Source organism: Pezoporus occidentalis, unplaced genomic scaffold, assembly GCF_034315485.1.
Source record: "Pezoporus occidentalis ecotype Australia unplaced genomic scaffold, CSIRO_AGI_Poc_V1 ctg183, whole genome shotgun sequence".
Classification (NCBI taxonomy): Eukaryota; Metazoa; Chordata; class Aves; order Psittaciformes; family Psittacidae; genus Pezoporus; species Pezoporus occidentalis.
The window spans coordinates 2,238,003-2,256,223 of NW_026913673.1; the positions used below are offsets into that span (position 1 = coordinate 2,238,003).

General features: G+C 41.3%; 1 protein-coding gene across 6 annotated transcripts; it reads right to left on the reverse strand.

The window, feature by feature from the left end:
• Nucleotides 1–616: 616 nt before the first annotated feature.
• On the reverse strand, nucleotides 617–18,209 carry INPP5K (inositol polyphosphate-5-phosphatase K). 6 transcript variants are annotated; one of them, XM_062615778.1, is made up of 14 exons: nucleotides 16,133–16,265; nucleotides 13,781–14,101; nucleotides 13,513–13,620; nucleotides 12,695–12,803; nucleotides 10,020–10,136; nucleotides 9,522–9,694; nucleotides 8,566–8,677; nucleotides 7,898–8,007; nucleotides 7,328–7,354; nucleotides 5,478–5,670; nucleotides 5,106–5,243; nucleotides 4,885–4,960; nucleotides 4,053–4,157; nucleotides 617–3,272 (listed from the first exon to the last, which is right to left on the reverse strand). In XM_062615778.1, the coding sequence occupies exons 2-13, from the start codon at nucleotides 14,053–14,055 to the stop codon at nucleotides 4,096–4,098; spliced, it is 1,500 nt and encodes a 499-aa protein (XP_062471762.1). In that variant the 5' UTR covers nucleotides 14,056–14,101; nucleotides 16,133–16,265; the 3' UTR covers nucleotides 617–3,272; nucleotides 4,053–4,095. The 6 variants fall into 6 exon arrangements, with proteins under 6 accessions (XP_062471762.1, XP_062471758.1, XP_062471759.1 ...); XM_062615774.1 differs by having other exon boundaries at nucleotides 4,877–4,960; XM_062615775.1 differs by lacking the exon at nucleotides 13,781–14,101 and having other exon boundaries at nucleotides 4,877–4,960; nucleotides 16,133–18,209.
• Nucleotides 18,210–18,221: the final 12 nt, after the last annotated feature.

Here is an 18,221-nt window from a genome sequence, read left to right on the forward strand (position 1 = left end):
GTATTTCCTGTTTACAGAGAGCTGCACTATCTATGTGCAATGATACCCTGCACATCCTGAGCTAGCCAGGAATCAGAAATACATGGAAGTCAAATGAGGCTATACTGGACAACATTCCTTGGTAGGCATATAGCATTATAGAATGGTTTGGGTTAGAAGGGACCTTCGAAGCTCATCTAGTCTAACCCCTCTGCAATGAGCAGGGACAGCTTCAACTAGATCAGGTTGCCCAGAACCACAAGTTATTCTTCGATGGAAATGATGTGATAGCAAACGTATATTAAAACGTATAAAATTTGAAATATGAAGTATAATGTAGCAGATCTTTCACAGAGACAAGAATAAAGACCTCGAATCAGGTTGTGAAATATTCACTGTGAAAAAGTGAAATTAGAAGAATCTGGACTCCAAAACTGAGAAAGCAGTTTAAGCATTTTTACAAGGAAATATCAAACCCCCTTGATCCAAACCAGAATTCCATTCTAAAACACTGGAATACTGTTGTATCTGTGCATTAAACATGACCAAAGTTCCATGGAGAAAGGTCACCATTCACCAATTCATGCTCCCCCCACCCAAAACCAATGTGCTTGTTCTCAAATCAGTCGAGGCCATGTAGAACACTTCACTGCCAGGATTTATTTTAGTGGTACATGAAAAGAAACCATGTGAGTATAAAAACATTTCCAGTGGTTATAGCATCCAATGAAAGGTGTTTTAAGAAAAAATCATCAGAAATTGCATCATTACAGGTGATGGAATAGTTTGGAAAGCTACCATAGGTAACAGTAGTAACAAAAGTGCCCCTGTGTGCATAATACTGAAGAAGGAAGTACCCAGTTGTGTGCAGTGTCCTACTACCACTGAAGCAGATTCAATCACAGCTGCTGTGGGCATTCTCAGTGAAGTCCTCTGGGTCAAAGGATTAGTTTACAAAATGCAGCTTCTGTGTCCAGTGATTGAGAGAGGGTTATCAGCTCTCACATGACATTAAGGATCTTGAGTTCCTCGCTCATGTAAAGCGGCTGTATGGCTCCCCCTCTGAGCTGCTCATGAACAGCAGATGCACCCTGATTAGAAGAAACTGGATCTTGGTCCACAATAAATCACCAGCTGTGCTCTGGAGTACAAAGACCACTCTTCTCTGAGCCCTCCATACAATCTCCTTGCATGGAGCACGGTAACACAGTTCCACAAGTGAAATCGGAGAGAGTACAACTTGAGAACTGCAGAAGTCCTTTGCAATTCAGTAGGGATTTGTCTGATGCCCTCAATTGCCATAAAGTCACACATCTGACAGATCTAGTGCAAAACTAATTCTTGTAAGACCAGGGCAGATGTGAAAACTGTTTCTCCTATTGTTCCAAAGGGTAAGAGGAATGTATAGAGTGTAAACCTCAAGTTTACACAGTTTTAATCCATGCAATGAACACAGTATCCTCTGAACCTGCCCTCACTACTTACAACTGGAAACAATTCCCAACACCAAGCATTAAGGCTGAGATACCACTAACTAAAATGTACAGAGTCAAGTGTTCTTACACTCCACACTGCAACTACCTGCCCAGTTAGCCTATGTAACAGTTTCCACAGCATACAAAGACATCCAGACCTCAGAAGACTTTATACAGTGAATACTGTAAGCAAGTAACTGCAAACCAAACGTCACATCAAGGTGTTAACTTCTGATCTCAAAAGAATCCTGTAAAAACTAAGGCTTTGAGGAAAAGAGCACAAAGGAATCCACTGGGTTCTGAAGCAATATTCCAGCGTAAGTACAACAACATCCTTTGCTTTGCTCTTCCATGTGAGCCAAACTTTCTCTCTTCCATCCATAAGCAACGGAAGAGCGTTTAGTAACTTTACGTACCACACATGGTAGGTAGCTTGAGGTTGTGTATCTACAACATGGGAGACTCACAAGTGCTCTTTTCCAGCACTGCACTCTGAGATTCTGTGGAGTGTTGGTGTCTCTTCCAATCCTTTCCAAAGATCTCCATTTCCTCATCAAGAAACAAAACCATTTCTGAAGATAACTACCCACCTTTCAGGTTTTTAAAGGTATGTAATGTTTCTTAGTCCACCTCCACCCTCCAGTGGGAGGATACATTAAAGGTTTAAGCACCTCTAGAAAAACAGGAATTTTTCAGGTCCTATATTGCTATAAATTGTAGAGATTTACAATTTTCATAGCAGAGATGATGCCATGAGAAAGAATCTGTTCCACAGAAATTCCCCATTTACAATCACATCATCTCTGTAGCAAGAGTAGCAATGATATGGCAGGATGGTACCAGGGAAGTACTTAAATTTGACTTTATGTTTTCAAACTCACTACGACAACGAAAACCAGTTGGGGTTAATACCATGAGCTCTGCCACTCAGTGCTTCAGGAGCTCTGCTCTGCTCACCTGGTGTCAGAAACCGTGGGATCCTGGTTATTTTACTTCTCTTAAATCAGAGGGAGAAATGCGATAAGCAAATTGCTAATTTGCTTTATAAAAAAGCAGGAAATGTGCATTTTGATAAATGTATCTCAATTTGGAAAACTGAGAATTGGAAAATCCTACAAACTGCTATCAGTAAGGCATGGAGAAATGGGATCTATCACCAAAAGAGACTTTAAACACTCCAAAGATGTTGTTTTCATGTGACCTGTTGCTACATGTGTTTCCCTAAAGGCAACCAGCTAACGTTTGAAAGGCAAATAAAACTGTAAAACCTGCTCTATCTAATAAATAACTTCTTAAATAACTTCATTTAAACTCGAGATCTGGAAATCAACGATTGAGGGGTTACAGTATAGTAACTATTGCGTCATAAATAAAATATCCTCTAAAAAAAAGCAGCAAGCCCAAAAATCTAATACAGATCACAACTTCCTTAGCTTAAATCCTTGTACTAGAAATGTCTATCATCTTAAAACATACAGCATTCAGCAGGTACTACTTCTATGGTTCTTTTCCAGTGCAAGAGAGTTACTCTCTCCATACCAATAAAAATACCTGTTTCTGCAGTAAATTATCTCCTATGAGCTTACAAAGTTTCGGAACAATCCTACCTGTCTTACTTGCACTGTCTTACTCCATCTTCTGATTATAAGCTTTTATTCTTACTAAGACATAAAGAATCATCTGACTCCTGAACTGGGACCACTAAATGCCCTTTCTGCTTCAGAACTCGTCGTGTGATTCCGGATTGTCAGGTCTCTGCATCCAACTGTTGTCTTCCTGTGGCAGCTCCTTTCCTATTAATGTTCTGTTAGGCTGAATCTGGAAGAAAGACAGCAGTTAAAAATCAAATTAACACGTTCAGAAACACTGTGCTGCCCTATACTAACAATACATCATTAGAGAAAGATGTCTTACACACTTGCTAGAAACTGAGGAAATTAGAAGTGATGCATCTAAGCAGCAATTATGGAATTAGGAAAATAAAACCTGATACCACTACACTGGTATCAAAGCATTAAGTGTCACGCAAAAAGAAAGGCAGATGGTGTGCTGTATCCACATACAACTGACAGCCATCCTGCAGAGTGTGTGGCAGATATTAAGCTCAGAGACAACAGAAATACTGGTCTCTGGGATGTTTCTCACCAATGCAGAAAGAAAAACATGAACAGCAGCACTGAGATATACCAGGAACTTTCATTACTGTATCCCCCAAGGTAATAGAGTTTCACTGAATACATAGGAAACATTTCTGTGCAAAACTACCACAGAACAGAGCACAAGGAGCAAACAGCCTGTCAGAAACTTGTCAGCATTTAAGCTAAGGTGAGTTCTCATCTTTACAGAAACTAGGGACCTAACATGACAGAGCCTGAAATTCCAATAATGAAAGCTGACAGAGAGAAACTCCTCTTATTTCACTACAACAATATATTGTTATAATAGTTACTGAGTCTTCTAGCACATCAGCAAATTCTTTCATGGGATGTTAGCCAGGACATATCCTTTTTGCAATTACTTCTGCTGCCAACACCTATGTTCAGCTGCACACGAAATAAAACTCACATCAACATTAAGCAAAGCTTCCCAGTACATTACCTGAAAAGGCTGGCTGACACCAACTACTGATTGCAGATTATTGCTATAAAAGCAAAGCAAGAATTCTCCTCCCACATCTGGTATTTCTGCGGCACTCATGTAAACCTGTCAACAAGAGCAAGAACAGGCAATGGGCGACTTCCACAGAGAAAGCTTACAAAAAAGCAATTTCTGCTACTCAGGACACCACAGAAGTCAGTATTTACTATTTATAAGCAAGTGTGAAGCTAAATATAAGCTAAGAAAGACAAAGACAGAAGTAACTCATGAAGGGAATATCCCTCCCCATGTTAGTGAGCTGACTGGGTTCAGCAAGAAGAAACCTAGAGCTGTTGGAGGGGAAGGAACAAGGCCACGCGGGCAGAAAGGAGGGAGATGAGCTGCCTCCTGGTGGCAATGTATTACATGGAAGAGCATAATGAACATAACATTACATACTTACAACTGTAATGAAAATCACATAATAAATGTTTAGGCTACATCAAGTAACTTTAAAAGATTAAAAGAATGGCCAGTTACTTACTTCAGTGGCAAAAAAACAAAATATAAAAAGACAGTAGTTTTTAATACAATGAAAAGCCACTACAGCAATAAATTCCTTTTTCATAAACTCCCTTAAGCAACATGATCCCCCCTGAGAAGGTGTGCTACACTATCTGGAAATTACTAAGAATTAGGAAGAGGGATTTTAAACAATAGTCTCACTTCCAATTTGCTTTGCCTGGGAAAGAGGATACAGAACCTGCAAAAGGGGATATGGAACAAACAGACCTTAAATACTACTCTAAGGGAAACAACATTAGAAAGAAATACCACTGGCTTACTTGTTTACCATCTTTGTTAGAAGAAATTTCATCATCTTCTACCCAAGAATAAGTAACATAGTCATTCACATGCTTGAAAGTTACCTGCAAAGAAAGACAGAAACCATTGGCCTGCTGAAGGAAACAAAAACCTGTTACCTGGAAAAGTCAAAGTTGTGACAGAAGACTATCAACCTCCTCCAGTCATATTCACCATCTTCATTAAAGAGCCATGAAGAGGTAACATTACCTTGAAGAGGCCAATCCAGTCCCAAGCACTGCTTGGGAATTCAGGCACTGCAGAATAGTTGATGAGAACATCGTGTTCCGCACTCCACTCGCCCTCAGGACTCAGTGTGACCAAAGGTTCTGATACAAGAGGCTTCAACTAGACAGAAGAGAGCTTCAAGTGAGTCATGTTTGTCATGCTTTCTGTTATTCTTTTCAAGTTATTCTCTGCCACATCTGCTGTGGGACCCTGAACTGAATGGAAATAACCTGAAAGCCATTTGCTGCCTTCACTGTAATCAGAATGAAACAGAGATTATGACTTAAACCCAGCTTCTGTAAGGCAACACTGAGTAAAAGCAGCTTTTTCGTAAGGACGTAAGTGGGAAAGCACCTCAAGCCCAAACGTTCCTGTAACAGGTTTGTGATCGCTGATGCCATAGCTCATGTGACTGATATAATTATTCAAAGTAACAGAAATTGTCTGCTGCTCCTCCGAGAATTCGCTGCCTTTCGGTGCATGCTGGCAGAGGTTCTTCACTCTCCAAAGGATTCTGTCTGTCCACGCTGGCTTTCTTTTCTTCTCACTGCAAGAGTGTAAGGTAAAGGCAAAATGAGAAGTGAAAAACAGCTGCCAAAAGCTAAAAATACTGAGACAGATCTACTCAAAGTTGAAAGATTGTCAGATGTATATTAATAAGAGAAGGGAATCACATCCAGGCTTCATTTTACAGCTCTGCTCGATATACTTTACAAGCAAGGTTTCCTCAATTTGAACTCAACTCCTTTTACCACAGATAAGTTGTACAGGTTTCTGAAAGAGGAGTAAAATGAAGGGGAGAAGGGAATTTCAGTGGGTTAGTCGGCTTCATACAGGAAATGATACTTTCTCCTAAACCACTCCACAAAACCATGCAAGAACACTGAGATAATGCAGCAACTGCCCCAAGCTTCAAATGCAGTTATTAGAGCAAAGAGGCATAACCTTATGGAGGATGTGGGAAGAGTGTGAATGATGTTCAAAATTACTCAAAACATTAGAGAACAAGGTTCTTATAACAACAAAAAACAGGCAAACTCAGGTAGCTTGAACTAATCGCTGCTGTATTTCAAGTTCCTCTACATTGTACTAGCCTGCATTTCAAGTTTGCAAGCTACTGCTGTCCCATCATAAAAGAAGAATTCTATCATCAAGACAGTTGTGCCTGCAGCCTGCAAGTGTGCTACACATCAAACTGTAATTGTAACTCAGAGTTTCCTTTTATACCATAACAGAAGACATGAGCCTTTCCTGGGTCTTTCTGTAGTGGGAGGAAGACTTAATAGCAACTCTCTGTATGGATGTATCACTTCAAATTGAAATGGAGAAAAGATCATACCCTATGGAAGAGCAATTAGAATGGATGGGATTGAATTATAGAAGTTAATGATCAGGATGTGTAAGGAAAACTGTCAGTTTATTATCTATCAGAATCATCATAATCTGGAAATGCCATTTAGTTCTTTTTGGTTTACCCCTTCCCATATCAAGTCTGACTCACCTTTAAGAAGGTGGAAAGATTTTAAATGACTAAAGGGCCATATCCCACTTACTGCAGGAATTCTATAAACCGACAGAAATCTTTGAGCTGCCAGATGTCTGCTCTGCTGTGCAAGAAAATACCAAACCAACAGCTTAAGCTAATACACTCACTGTTTTAGAGAAGAAAAGGTGTAATAGATGGGAAACAAACCCTCAAAATCCACGCTGAAGATAACAAAATGCTGTGTGCTTCATACAATGCACACTTTTTAAGGAGCTCGCCTTGACACCTACTGAGCACCCCCATCCAACCTGCTTGAAGAACAGTAGAATGCACACAGTATGCACAAGCATGTTTTTTGTTCTTTAACTGAGCCAATACAGGCTATGGTTCTAGGAATCATCCTTAGAATGTTTAGGTTTGGATTATTGTAAGTATTTTGTGTTAACTGGATTTACTGCTGGTTCCATTATATCTCTTCACACTCAATTACAGTGTAAAATGTCTTTGGATCCAAATGAATAAGCTTCCAATGTTAAGTGCAACAGCAGAGGAGATAACACTGCAGCTTCCAGACAGGTTCAGAACATCCCTGAAGAAAATCAGCTGTCATCTGATTTTCAAATATTTCACAAAAATCAAATCAAAAGCTCAGGAAGGAGCATTGCTTTGATTTTGAAATATTTACTGATCTATGAAATCCAGAAAGTTCTCTTCTTACTTAAACCAAAAGAGGGACTTCTGCTCTCTGGAAGTAAAGAAAAAGATCAGTACAAACCCCCTGTTTGGACAGGAACTTATCCTTCTGTTGAAACATAAAGACTGATACTTTACAACAGATTTTAGTGTCAGAGAAAAACTTTGGAAACTTAACCAGTTTTCAACTTAAAATAATTTATAAAGGCATATTTACATTAACTTGTTGTCAAATGAAATGCTTAAACGAAAATTGCAGCCAGTTCTCTCTTCCCCTTGCTCATTTCTGACACCAGTGGGCACTTTTAGTATTAACAAGCAAAAAGGAAGTGGCTTAAACAAACACTGGTTTATTCTATTAATCCAGTCTTTCCAAAAAGAAAGCTGGGTTGTTTCACCACTTCCCTCATGCAATCAGCAGACTCAGGCTTCTTCAGCCAGAAATACTCATTTCTTCTGATGTGGTATTGAATGAGCCTAACAGAACTGCTTCATAGCCCCAGTTAACCAGTACACTCATTACTAAAGTGGTATTTGGCCAAGCACCACATTCACTCTAATATTCCATGTCTAAACTCATCTGCTATGCTTTTACCTTGTGTCATATACATCCGAATAAAGGTCAAACTTGTAGGTGGGTTTAAAGTGCAGAGGACCCTCTATGAATTCCTGAAGAAATGCTTCCTTCTTTTTAGCCATATTTAACTGCAGAAAGAAAAAGTAACTTTAAAAGATCATGTTTAAAATCAGAGCTCAATGGGCAACTGGGAACGGAGATGACAAAATGTCTTCCAAGAATCCAATACGCCAGTCAATATAATATAGATGGAAAGGTAGATTCAGAATTGCCTCTTTGCTAGTGCCAGAACCCCTGACATGATCTCTTTAAAAGTTTGGTAGCAGTTCTATTCAAAACAAATTCCAGAATAAGCTTCTCTTAAAAATAATTCTTTGGAGAAGTAAAAAAAGGAGAAGACATTAAGGTGAGGAACAAATCACAAGCCATGATGTTCAAAGAACACTTCAAACACAAGCATTGTAAACAAGTAGGAAACTAAAGAAAAGCAGAAACAGACTGCAATTGATTGAGGGTTATGCCTGAGAAGGGAGAGAGGGAACAGCCAGATCTGTTCCACCTCATGTATACTCTGAACTTGTGTTCTTTAATAGAAATTAGAAACTCCAGAGGTAATGTTAACTACAGTGTTTGTGTGCATTAAAAACAAACCAAACCAATCCCCCAAACACATTAAGACATCGTACCTGGTCCTTTTCCCAGAGCAGATTGTAACGCTTGTTGTTTATTGATTCCCGGACAAAGTGTATGCCATAATCCGCGATCCGGAAGTTCAGATCTCCAAACCAGAAGAGAACACTTAAAAGAAAGGCAAAAACCCAAGGAAGATTTATAGGAACCCATTAGCAGGAGAGAAGAATTCAATAGAATATGTGCCATTACTCTAATTAGGTGCTCTAATCACTTACACTACTCAATCTACAGCTTAAACAACAAACATTAAGGAGCTACAGATAAACTCACACAGTGATCACCTGCTGCTAAACAAAAACTTAAGGGAATTGAAATACAAAATAGATCACTTCATTCTTGCTGCTTGCTCATTACTGCCTGAAAATTAACTTCTCCTAATGACTTACATCTCCACCAGAGCTAGAATTAAGTTTTAACGGTAGGTAAAGTCATTTACAAAACTCTCAACCTTTGCAGCAGTTGGTTATGTTAATGCACTAACTCAAGAGCTCTGGTTTAGTGCCTTGGGAAAGCAGGGATGCATCTTGGGTGTTCTATAGCTGTTAGGAAAAAAAATTACTCCAAAGCACTGGAGTGTATTATCAGCAATGTTGCAAACAACAGGAAAGCTGTTTTTTCAATTTTTTTGAAAAGAATGGAGGAAGATAAACATTTCATAGCAAGCTTTAGGATTTTTGGTATAAATGGGCTTTAGCTTCTGAAGCTCTCTAGCACAAGACATGTGCAGTACATAACCAACAGATTTAATGCAATTCAAGACTGGAAGAGAACAGTCTTGCAAAATAGACCTCCACCTTTCAGGTTACCTTTTCCACACAGGATTCAGGGTCAAGGCTGAAAAGACATTCAAACCAAAAATGATGGATGAAAACTCCAAACTCCTCAGTGCACGAGTTTACCCTAGAACAGATAAAACCACTAAAGCCAGAAGAGGGTCTGAACAACTCACTCATGTTCCAAGGCACTTGGAATATTCTCTCCTTCAAACTGCATTTCCAGAATTTTCTCAAAGTCATCCAGCCGCTGCTCTGTGTTCTCCATGTGAGCTGGCAAGTGGCAGTTCATGAAACAAACTGTGTGACCATAGAGGGACATGCGAATGGTGACTCCTCCTTTGTTGCCCTGGCATGGAAGATGAACAATGTTCTCTGAAACTACAGTCAATACCTGCAAGCATAGCTATTACCACCACCTATACGTCTTTCAGTCTTGCTACTTAGATTTAAATGAATTGAATCTCTTCCTACACAAGCTGCATATCAGTTATTAAGTTGGTAAAATTATGGTCTGTCATGTGCACTTGCACACAAGCTTCAAACAAGTGAATCTCACTGCTGAACAGTATTCATTTTCAAGTAACCCATCTATCCTCCTTCCCACCATGAAACCATGCAGAGGCACACACCACATAATGAACCAGGTAATCAAGTCTCAGACACTTCCTCACCCAGTATCCATAGAGGCCTGTGCGTGTGAACTGGGTATGAAGGTCCCGTATGAAAGGCAGGTGGACGTGCTTCACAAAGATCAGAAGTAGCAATCCCTGCATGCGAACGGAGGAGAGCTGGAAGAGACACAAAAGAGGGACTGGTCACTTCCAGGGAGGTATTTGGAATTCCTTGGATTAGTTCATAAGAGCTTTTAGGTGCAGAATGCCATAGGAGAAGTTATGCAATTCCCTCACCAAGCCTGGCTTCAGCACTGTGCTGTGAAGAACACATCCTTATGGTACACTTGCTTATAAATGGTCCTGATGAATCTCTCAACTAATCAGTTGAGAGAGTAATTAGTTGCAACATTATGTTACAAATCTGAAGTGGGCCTCAAAACACATGTATTTGCCCAAACATCTTTAAGAACCTTTCTTCTGCCTCACCAATCTTCTGTTTCTATCGTTCTGTCTGTCCAGGAAGAACCAAATCCTTGATTTTTCATCTATAATAAATGGAACACCTACAAGTCCTCCAACAGCTTCTTTGAATTGAAACATCCTTCAGCAGAAAAATCATCATTCTAAATGCCATTAAAATGCCTAAAAAGCACAACATTTAATTCTGGGCATTAGCAAAACCCATAAGCTACAAAGAGCAGTAACTCTTGCCTGCGATGCCTCTAAAAGCTGATTTACCAAACAGTTCCAAAGATGTTTAAGTTTTAAGATACTGTTTGGGTTTTTTGTGGTTTGGGGTGTTTTTGTAGTGTGAGTGGAAATAGTCTAAACAATCTTGTTCTTCATTAAAAATGTATGAACTTTACAATGGTCCTGGCATGAAAGACAAAATTCATTTTAAGTGTTTGTTTTAATGATAATGATTCAGTTTCAAATACAGACACTGAAATAGATTAATTGTAGTTCAGTTTTATGCTGGATGAACTTAGAGAAAGACTATATTAGGATAAAAGCTGATTAAGAATAACACTGTCTATGCAAACGCTGGAAGTATAGAAACTCAGCCCCAATTTAAAACATAATTCCTCCTTTCTTTGCCGCCACATCTACGCAATTAAATGGGTTCAGAATCTGTGTTAATGTTTTCCTTGAACCAACAAAATACTAAGCAGTATATTGAAATGATGGATCACAGTTACTAGGTAATGCACAAATATTTGTGTCTGTTCAGACATTTGGAGCAACCAGTATTCTCCTTTCCATAATCATGCTCAGGAGATACCAAGATCTTTCAGTTCCTTTATTTGCTACGTTTCATTCTGCTGTGGGCCAGGCCTCACATATTTCTCAAGATTCATATGAAGCCTCTTTTCTCTGTAGGTCTTGAACATCCAAACACAATGGATCCCTCCTCTGCTGGAACCAGGGCTCTTCCCACCAATACTTAGTGCCAAATTAAGCAAAGAGCTTCCACAGAGGGGACATGATTCTGTTTATGGGGAAAGAACTGACTGATCAGCCAACACAGCACTCTGAAAACAGACCCTGTTTTGAAGGGGCAGAATGCCCCAAGGATGACACCCTCTACACCCAACCTTGTCACAGGTCAGCAAAGAGTGGGTAACTGCTCCTCTCCTCCTCTGCCAGCTTCCCAGACAAGTCCTAGCAGAAGCTCTCCTCACTGCCTGTGTTGATTCTGACCTGGCCTGACAGTTGCCTTATTGTGAAGAGATGATCAAGCCCTGCTGAAAACCGTTAGGTGGCAGCATCCTTTCATCAGTGTGTCCAAAGGACCACATTTCTAAATCGGAATTCAGAATCAACCATGCATTCCACGAGGAATTCTCCTCAATTGCCTGTACACAGGGCCTGAATGTCAGCCCACAGCCAGATTTTGACTGTTTATCAGCAATGCCTTACACCAGAATGAACAATGGTTTTTTCTTTCTTTTTATAAATCCCAATGGGTCCTTTGTTTTGTTTAATTACAGTTAAAAGAATGGCACAACTACTCAGTCTGATTGGCATGCAGTCCATAATACAGTAATACAGTCATCTCAGCAAAATCACCCTGAAATACAGCTTTAGGAAACCAATATAACATTCAAAAGGTTTTAATATCTCTATATTAGAGAAATTCAGGATATCCTCCTATGTTTATTGTTTGCATTATTAAAATAGCCACTATATTAGCTGATCCCATGCCTCAGATACTACCAAAAGTCTTGTCATTTAAACCACCAGAGTGCTGCTGAGTGTAAGGTTACATCATATTTCATTTTAAATCATCTTCATTACTCTGTTCCTCGAGAATGTATTTATATTATGACAGGGGTATTTTTCTATTCATCACAGGTTCTGCAGTACTTCACATGCTGTTGCCAGTGTATCTGAGCAACGTCCTGCTGCTTGTCAGCTGAGCTGCAAAAGCACCAAAATTGCCCAACTGTTCCAAATGAGAACTAAAAATCCATGTCTAATTGTTACTGCTAAAATTAAGGTCACTAGTATTAGTAGAGAAAAATTAAACTGCCTTTATCAACAAACCAAGACAAAACAAGTGTGACGAAGAATCACTTCTAACCCATGTGCACCATGGAAGTGATTGACACCTGCAAAAAACACCATCAACTTATCTTTTATGGAGAGCTTGACAGGAAAACACATCTATATGAAGCTGGGGAAGACATTTTCCTTCGCTGCTGTGACACTTAAGAGATGGCAACAATTACCTTGATATATCCCAACGGAGACAATACAGTCATGAGGAAAATGCTCCATGGATCATCAAATGCCAAGTCAGACAGGAAATTTGTGATTTTTGAGTTTACCTCCTGTAAGCTGAAGACATCAAGATTACTCATGCTGTATCACTTGGTTTTGACAGCATTAATACAGCCTTTCCAGAACACAGACCACAGCATCCTAACAGGGCTCACATAACTCTTATAACAGCATAACTCAGAAATGTCTTGCTGTTCAGTTTCTGACAAGCAGTTTAACCCATCCACAATCTAACACATCTAACACTGAGAAAAGGCAAGTTAAAGCAGCTTATATACAGCTGAAAACAGAGTTTAAGGCAATGCTAGACTCAAAAGATGTTATCATAAATAACCTGACTGCCAGGTTCCAAAAATCTCAAGAGAGTTTGTAAAGCAGGATGGCAACTTGTGCCTAATAAACTTGAACTAATATGTTTTAAACATGCTGAATTTTGGACGACTTTCATATCAAAATGAATATGCCTTCACATGCCAACAACGAAAACAGCAGCCAAAGACTGTGTTTGGAAAAGAAGGTATTCTATATTTTGTCACAGAACAGCAGCACAAAGGAAAAGCTCTTCTTGCTATAAATCATCTCTGTTCTAAGTCACTAACTCTACTCTTCACCTTCTGTTAGCAGTAATGTCAAACCGTCTCCCAGACAGCGAGTCACATTGCACAGTCACCCCAAAGCACACATAAAGCTGTTTGAAATTGAGCAATATTGCAATAAACTTACAAAGCAAGTTCTTTAATATATGTAAATATAAATATACACTTACCCTATAACATACATATCCATAGTTGCGCCCAGTGAATCGAGCTGAAGTAAACTACTGACATCAGGAGGTGGAGAAGCTGTGCCCACATTCCAGGTAACTACGTGTAGTCTACAAAGAAAAATCACATAAAACCAATGCTAAAACTAAACCCTAAGGGCATCTAATTTCCCCACAGAGCATCTAGCTACAGAAACAACAACTTCTGTCGCTTTTGAACAGTCAGAAATTTATTTAATAGCACCACAAACCCAAGTAGAGGGAACAAAACCTGAATTCCTGCCATTTATCCTTCAGCTTTTTCCCCCAGATAAGGAAAGCTTCATCCAGAGTGCGGGACACTCCTTCATTAATTTCATCATCCGAGCTGATGTCCTCTACACAAGCCATAAGCTGGGCTACTCGCTGTCGGAGCTGCAAACGGCCACTGGACCCTGTGCTGCTGAAACTGGCGGACCGGCTGCGGACGTGGTGCAGGCTCTCCAAATCGGATAGGGACAGAGCTGCTGAATCTTGGCATGCATCTTCACTGCTGGGGGATGCCATGTGCTCCAAAAGTAACTACACTCTGAAGGACCAGCTCCTTAAAATCCTAAGTATATAAGAAGTAGATGGCCCAGGGTCTTCTGGATCAAGTCTGCACTCGTGTGAGATGCTTTTAAAGCAACGGGACAAGTGTAGACGCAGCAAGGCTGGAAAAGCCTGTAGCATTACCACTACACTCACTGGATTGGCAGAAAAGCAGCAATCACGTCCTACCTCACACAGGGAATTGTTTCTTTGTAATAGATTTAAGGTGATTAATTCTATAAGCTCAAGATTTAAAAGAATTTATTGCTGATTTGAATCAATCATGTGCCTCCAGCTGCAGACTACCAGAAATATAATCTCCAGCTCCCAAACACGCAAACACACAGTTCTGACCAACACCAAGCAGAGCTGCTGCTCCCCTCCAGCACTGTCAGAAGCATTCATGTGTTCTCTGACTTCTTGTTTCTTCGGAAGATGGTAATTTCAACATCAGAGCTTCTAAAAAGGGGATTCACTTTACAGTCAGTCTTGTTACAGGTCAGACAGACTTTAAAGACAATAAGTTGTTAATTTCCCATCCATCTTAAGGTCCTATATTATCAGTGAATAGTTAGCTATTAAATGATAGTTAAACAGTGAATCTCATCAATACATCCACTGTTACGGACATGCTTTTATCCCACAGCCTGCTCAAGGTGACACAATGGAAAATGACCTTGCACACCAGCCTAAAGCGATCCATCATTTCTCTCACCAATTGATTCTCTTTGTAAGACTACACTGAAGTCAGCCAAAAGTTCTTCTAAAACACATTTCTAGGGGAAAAAAGGAAGGAAAAGGTATTCATGCTGCAAATTTAGTTTGGCCAGAGATGTATCACTTGGGAACACCACACTTACTATTTCTGTAAAGGCAATAACCTGATTAAACAAAACTGAAATAATATTGAGGTTATCGCTTATTACTGACAGCAATCGTATTCCTCAAAGCGCCCAGTATCCACGCTGCTATGAACAGGGGGAAACTGCAGCAACAGAGTTTATACCAAAGGTTTAACTGGTACAAATGTCAAGAACATCCCTAACAGTTCTGTTTCACTGGAGGTTATAATGTCTGCAGGAAAGACTGAACCGTGAGGGAGCCCTGGGTGACACGGCTTAGTGTGAGGTATCCCTGCCCACGGCAGACGGGTGGAACTGGATGATCTTCAGGTCCTTTCCAACCCAAACCATTCTATGATTCCATGAATATCCATGCAAAGCAAAGCAAATAACCTGCAGCATTATGCAATCCCAAAGGTCAGCTGATGCTTCACCAGGCCACAGCATTACTGCCCATGCTAAGGGGGGAACATCAATAACACCAGGTTTCACCGGTGCCACAAGAGCAGCCTTTACCAAAGGGAAAAGGCTCAACCTCTTCCAGAAGCTTTCCCTACCACCAGAGCCCAGGCTCGGGTACGCTCTCCACCAACACATTCCTAAATACAAGCAAACTGCTGTTTCGTGTCACTGATTCCTGACGTGATTCAATAGTTAAGAATCTTTTAGGGTCCCCGTGTTAATAATAACGCATTAAGGTGAATTTTAATCTCTTTGAGCAAATGTTCGTGCTGTTTGGTGTTCTATTTTCCCAATACAGACACTATCCTTTACAGAGCCAAGCTCACGGTGTGGACACCACACAACCCACCACCTCAGCAGATGAAACTTATCACCTCAGGAGGCGCCACGAGAAGACACAACGTAAAATCAATAGCCAAAGAGTTATTCGAGCCCCTTTCTCCTCACAAAACCCACACATTTGAGACAGCGGCTAAATTAAATCGCATTAATGCCCTCATTAAACCTAAGTAGGGCTCTGGCAAGTCCCTAGGACCCAAACAATACTCAGTAAGCCTCCCAGTCCCGACGCTTTCAAACCAGATCAGCTTTTCTTTACTCCAGATGACTACGTAACACCGCCAATTAGCGAAACTCCTTAATGAGCAAAAACACAGGTTTCGCTAATTCCGACCTAATTGCGTAACGATTTAGCGACTTTTTTCCCCCGTACTCACCCAAGCTCCCCTCCCACCGACCCCTCGGCTCACCTCAGCTCCCTCACGGCACCGCGGTGCTCCGGTTCCATGCCCATGGACCCGGCCGGGAGGCGCTGGGAAGGGGACACCGGGCGCCCCGGCCTCCGCTCTCCCGCCCCTGCCCGCGGCCTCCGGGCTCCCCTCAGAGAGGCCACGCCCACGGCCGGCACCGCCCCGCGCCGATTGGCCCTCGTGACAAGGGCGGGACGGCGGAAGGGCGGTGGCGCCCCCAAGCGTGTGGGAGGACTCTGGAGGGTTTCGCGTACCGCCCCCCCCATCAGCACCCAAAACAAAGGAGAAGGAGGCGTAAAAAGCTCTGTCTAGTATTTTATTAGATTTCGTTTCCAATATGCCTGTATTGGAAGATTTAGGAGACAAAAAAAGGCACAAACTCACATTTAAAGAAACAACGAAATAACCTAACCCATCCTACAAAGTGTGTGTTGCCAAAGGAAAGAGCACGATGATGGATGAACCCAGCAGAACGGGGCAGTGGGGATGGACAAACCAGCCCGAGGCGAGGTACCAGGCTCCGGACCCCCAGTGTGGAGCAGAGAGGGGGTCCCCAACCAACCATCACCCTACAATGGACCAACAGCCCAGCAACAACCCCTCATGGAGCTGGCAGGTTGAGGGGTTCCTGCTGAAGCTGATGAAAGACACTCACCACGCATCGAGGTGGGAAGGTCGTGATAGGATTTGTCTATCCCGAGGCTGAGGGATGCTTCCACTTTGGATTAAACTGGAAGGACAGAAAGCAAAAGGGCAGGGAAAGGTGGAAATATCCAAGCTGGAGTTCCTGCTTCTTGTTTTTCTCCCATTTTTCCCCACTAATCAGGAAAGCTTTGTGTAAAAGCTCTCACTCTGAAATCAGAGGATCAGAAAAGGATTGCAGGGTGGAATGTTACAATCTGCTTCCACTGCGATTAGTGTCACCGGCTCAAAAGCCTCTTGAATAACAGGAACTGAAAGAACAAGCGTGCTGTGTCGTATTCCCAGGTTGTCCTCAAGTGTAAGGATCCCTCGAGACGTAACAGACAAACAGGAACAGAAGTCAGTGCATGAATTCTCTGTTAAAAATACTCGCAACTCAAAGAACTACAACTGGGGCCTACTTCTGCAACAGCGAGAGGAGATGCCACGAAACCATCCTGGTCCCAAAGAGCCTCACAGATTAAAATGCGGTTTAAGTATTCTACATGAAATCTGTTTTATTTGTGCCTGGTGAGAGCGCTTAAAAACCCCTCAGAGCCCACCCCTGCCCCACAAAGCCACCTGAGGTCACTGAGAGGAGCCTGCCAGAGTTACTGGTACAATTCAGAGCTTATTGCACTTTGACATGAGTAAGGCAAACAGAACAAACTAAAAGTAAAGGGATAAACTGCCCCCTCCCCCAGGAACCAAGCACCATCCTCTCCCCTCCAGAGCACGCCTCGTCTTCCCTCACTCCAAAACCACTTCGGATCCCTCACTGGGATCGTGTCAGGATCTCCTGCTCGCAGGAATGTGAAGGGCTGAAGGAGTCAACGCCACAAAGACGCCTCAAAGGCGGTGACAGAGCCACGACTGTGCTTGGCATTGGGTATTTCATGTTAGCGCCGCCAAAGACAGAAGTGGAAAGTAAAGTGATTGCTACTAGGAAAACAAAGGATAAATCAAACATTGGGCCTCAGGCATAAGCAAGGAAATTGGGTTTTCTTCTCAAATGTATTTAATAAAGCAGCATTTCTTTGATTCTGTTCTGCTTATTTGATTGTCTAAAGCTGATATCAACATAAAGGATAGTTACAGCAAGTATTGGAAGTTCATTAAATAACCAGAGCTCTTTACGTTAACAGTGTCCTTTGTGATTTATAATAACCAACAGATATCCTAGAAAACAACTGCAGGTCTTTAAAAGCTGCTCTTTTTTATAGTAAGAAAGGAGATATTTTAGTCAGTCTTACAATGGGAAGAATATTATTGCTGAGCAGAACCACCAACCCAGGCATCTGGATGGACTCAGATACCAAGACTTTACTTGTACCCCAGCTTTTGCTACACCCCAACTTGTCTAGGAAATCACATCATTATTATTATGGAGCCAAAATCATTTAGCAAC

What these genes read in the sequence shown, in the direction of transcription:
- INPP5K (XM_062615774.1), bottom strand. Translation starts at nt 14,055, where the DNA reads ATGGCATCCCCCAGCAGTGAAGATGCATGCCAAGATTCAGCAGCTCTG. An exon ending in TGCTCTGGGAAAAGGACCAG is followed by an intron (nt 8,008 to 8,565) that starts GTACGATGTCTT and finishes TTCTTTCTGCAG; the next exon opens with TTAAATATGGCTAAAAAGAA. An exon ending in CAGGAACGTTTGGGCTTGAG is followed by an intron (nt 5,244 to 5,477) that starts GTGCTTTCCCAC and finishes TCTTCTGTCTAG; the next exon opens with TTGAAGCCTCTTGTATCAGA.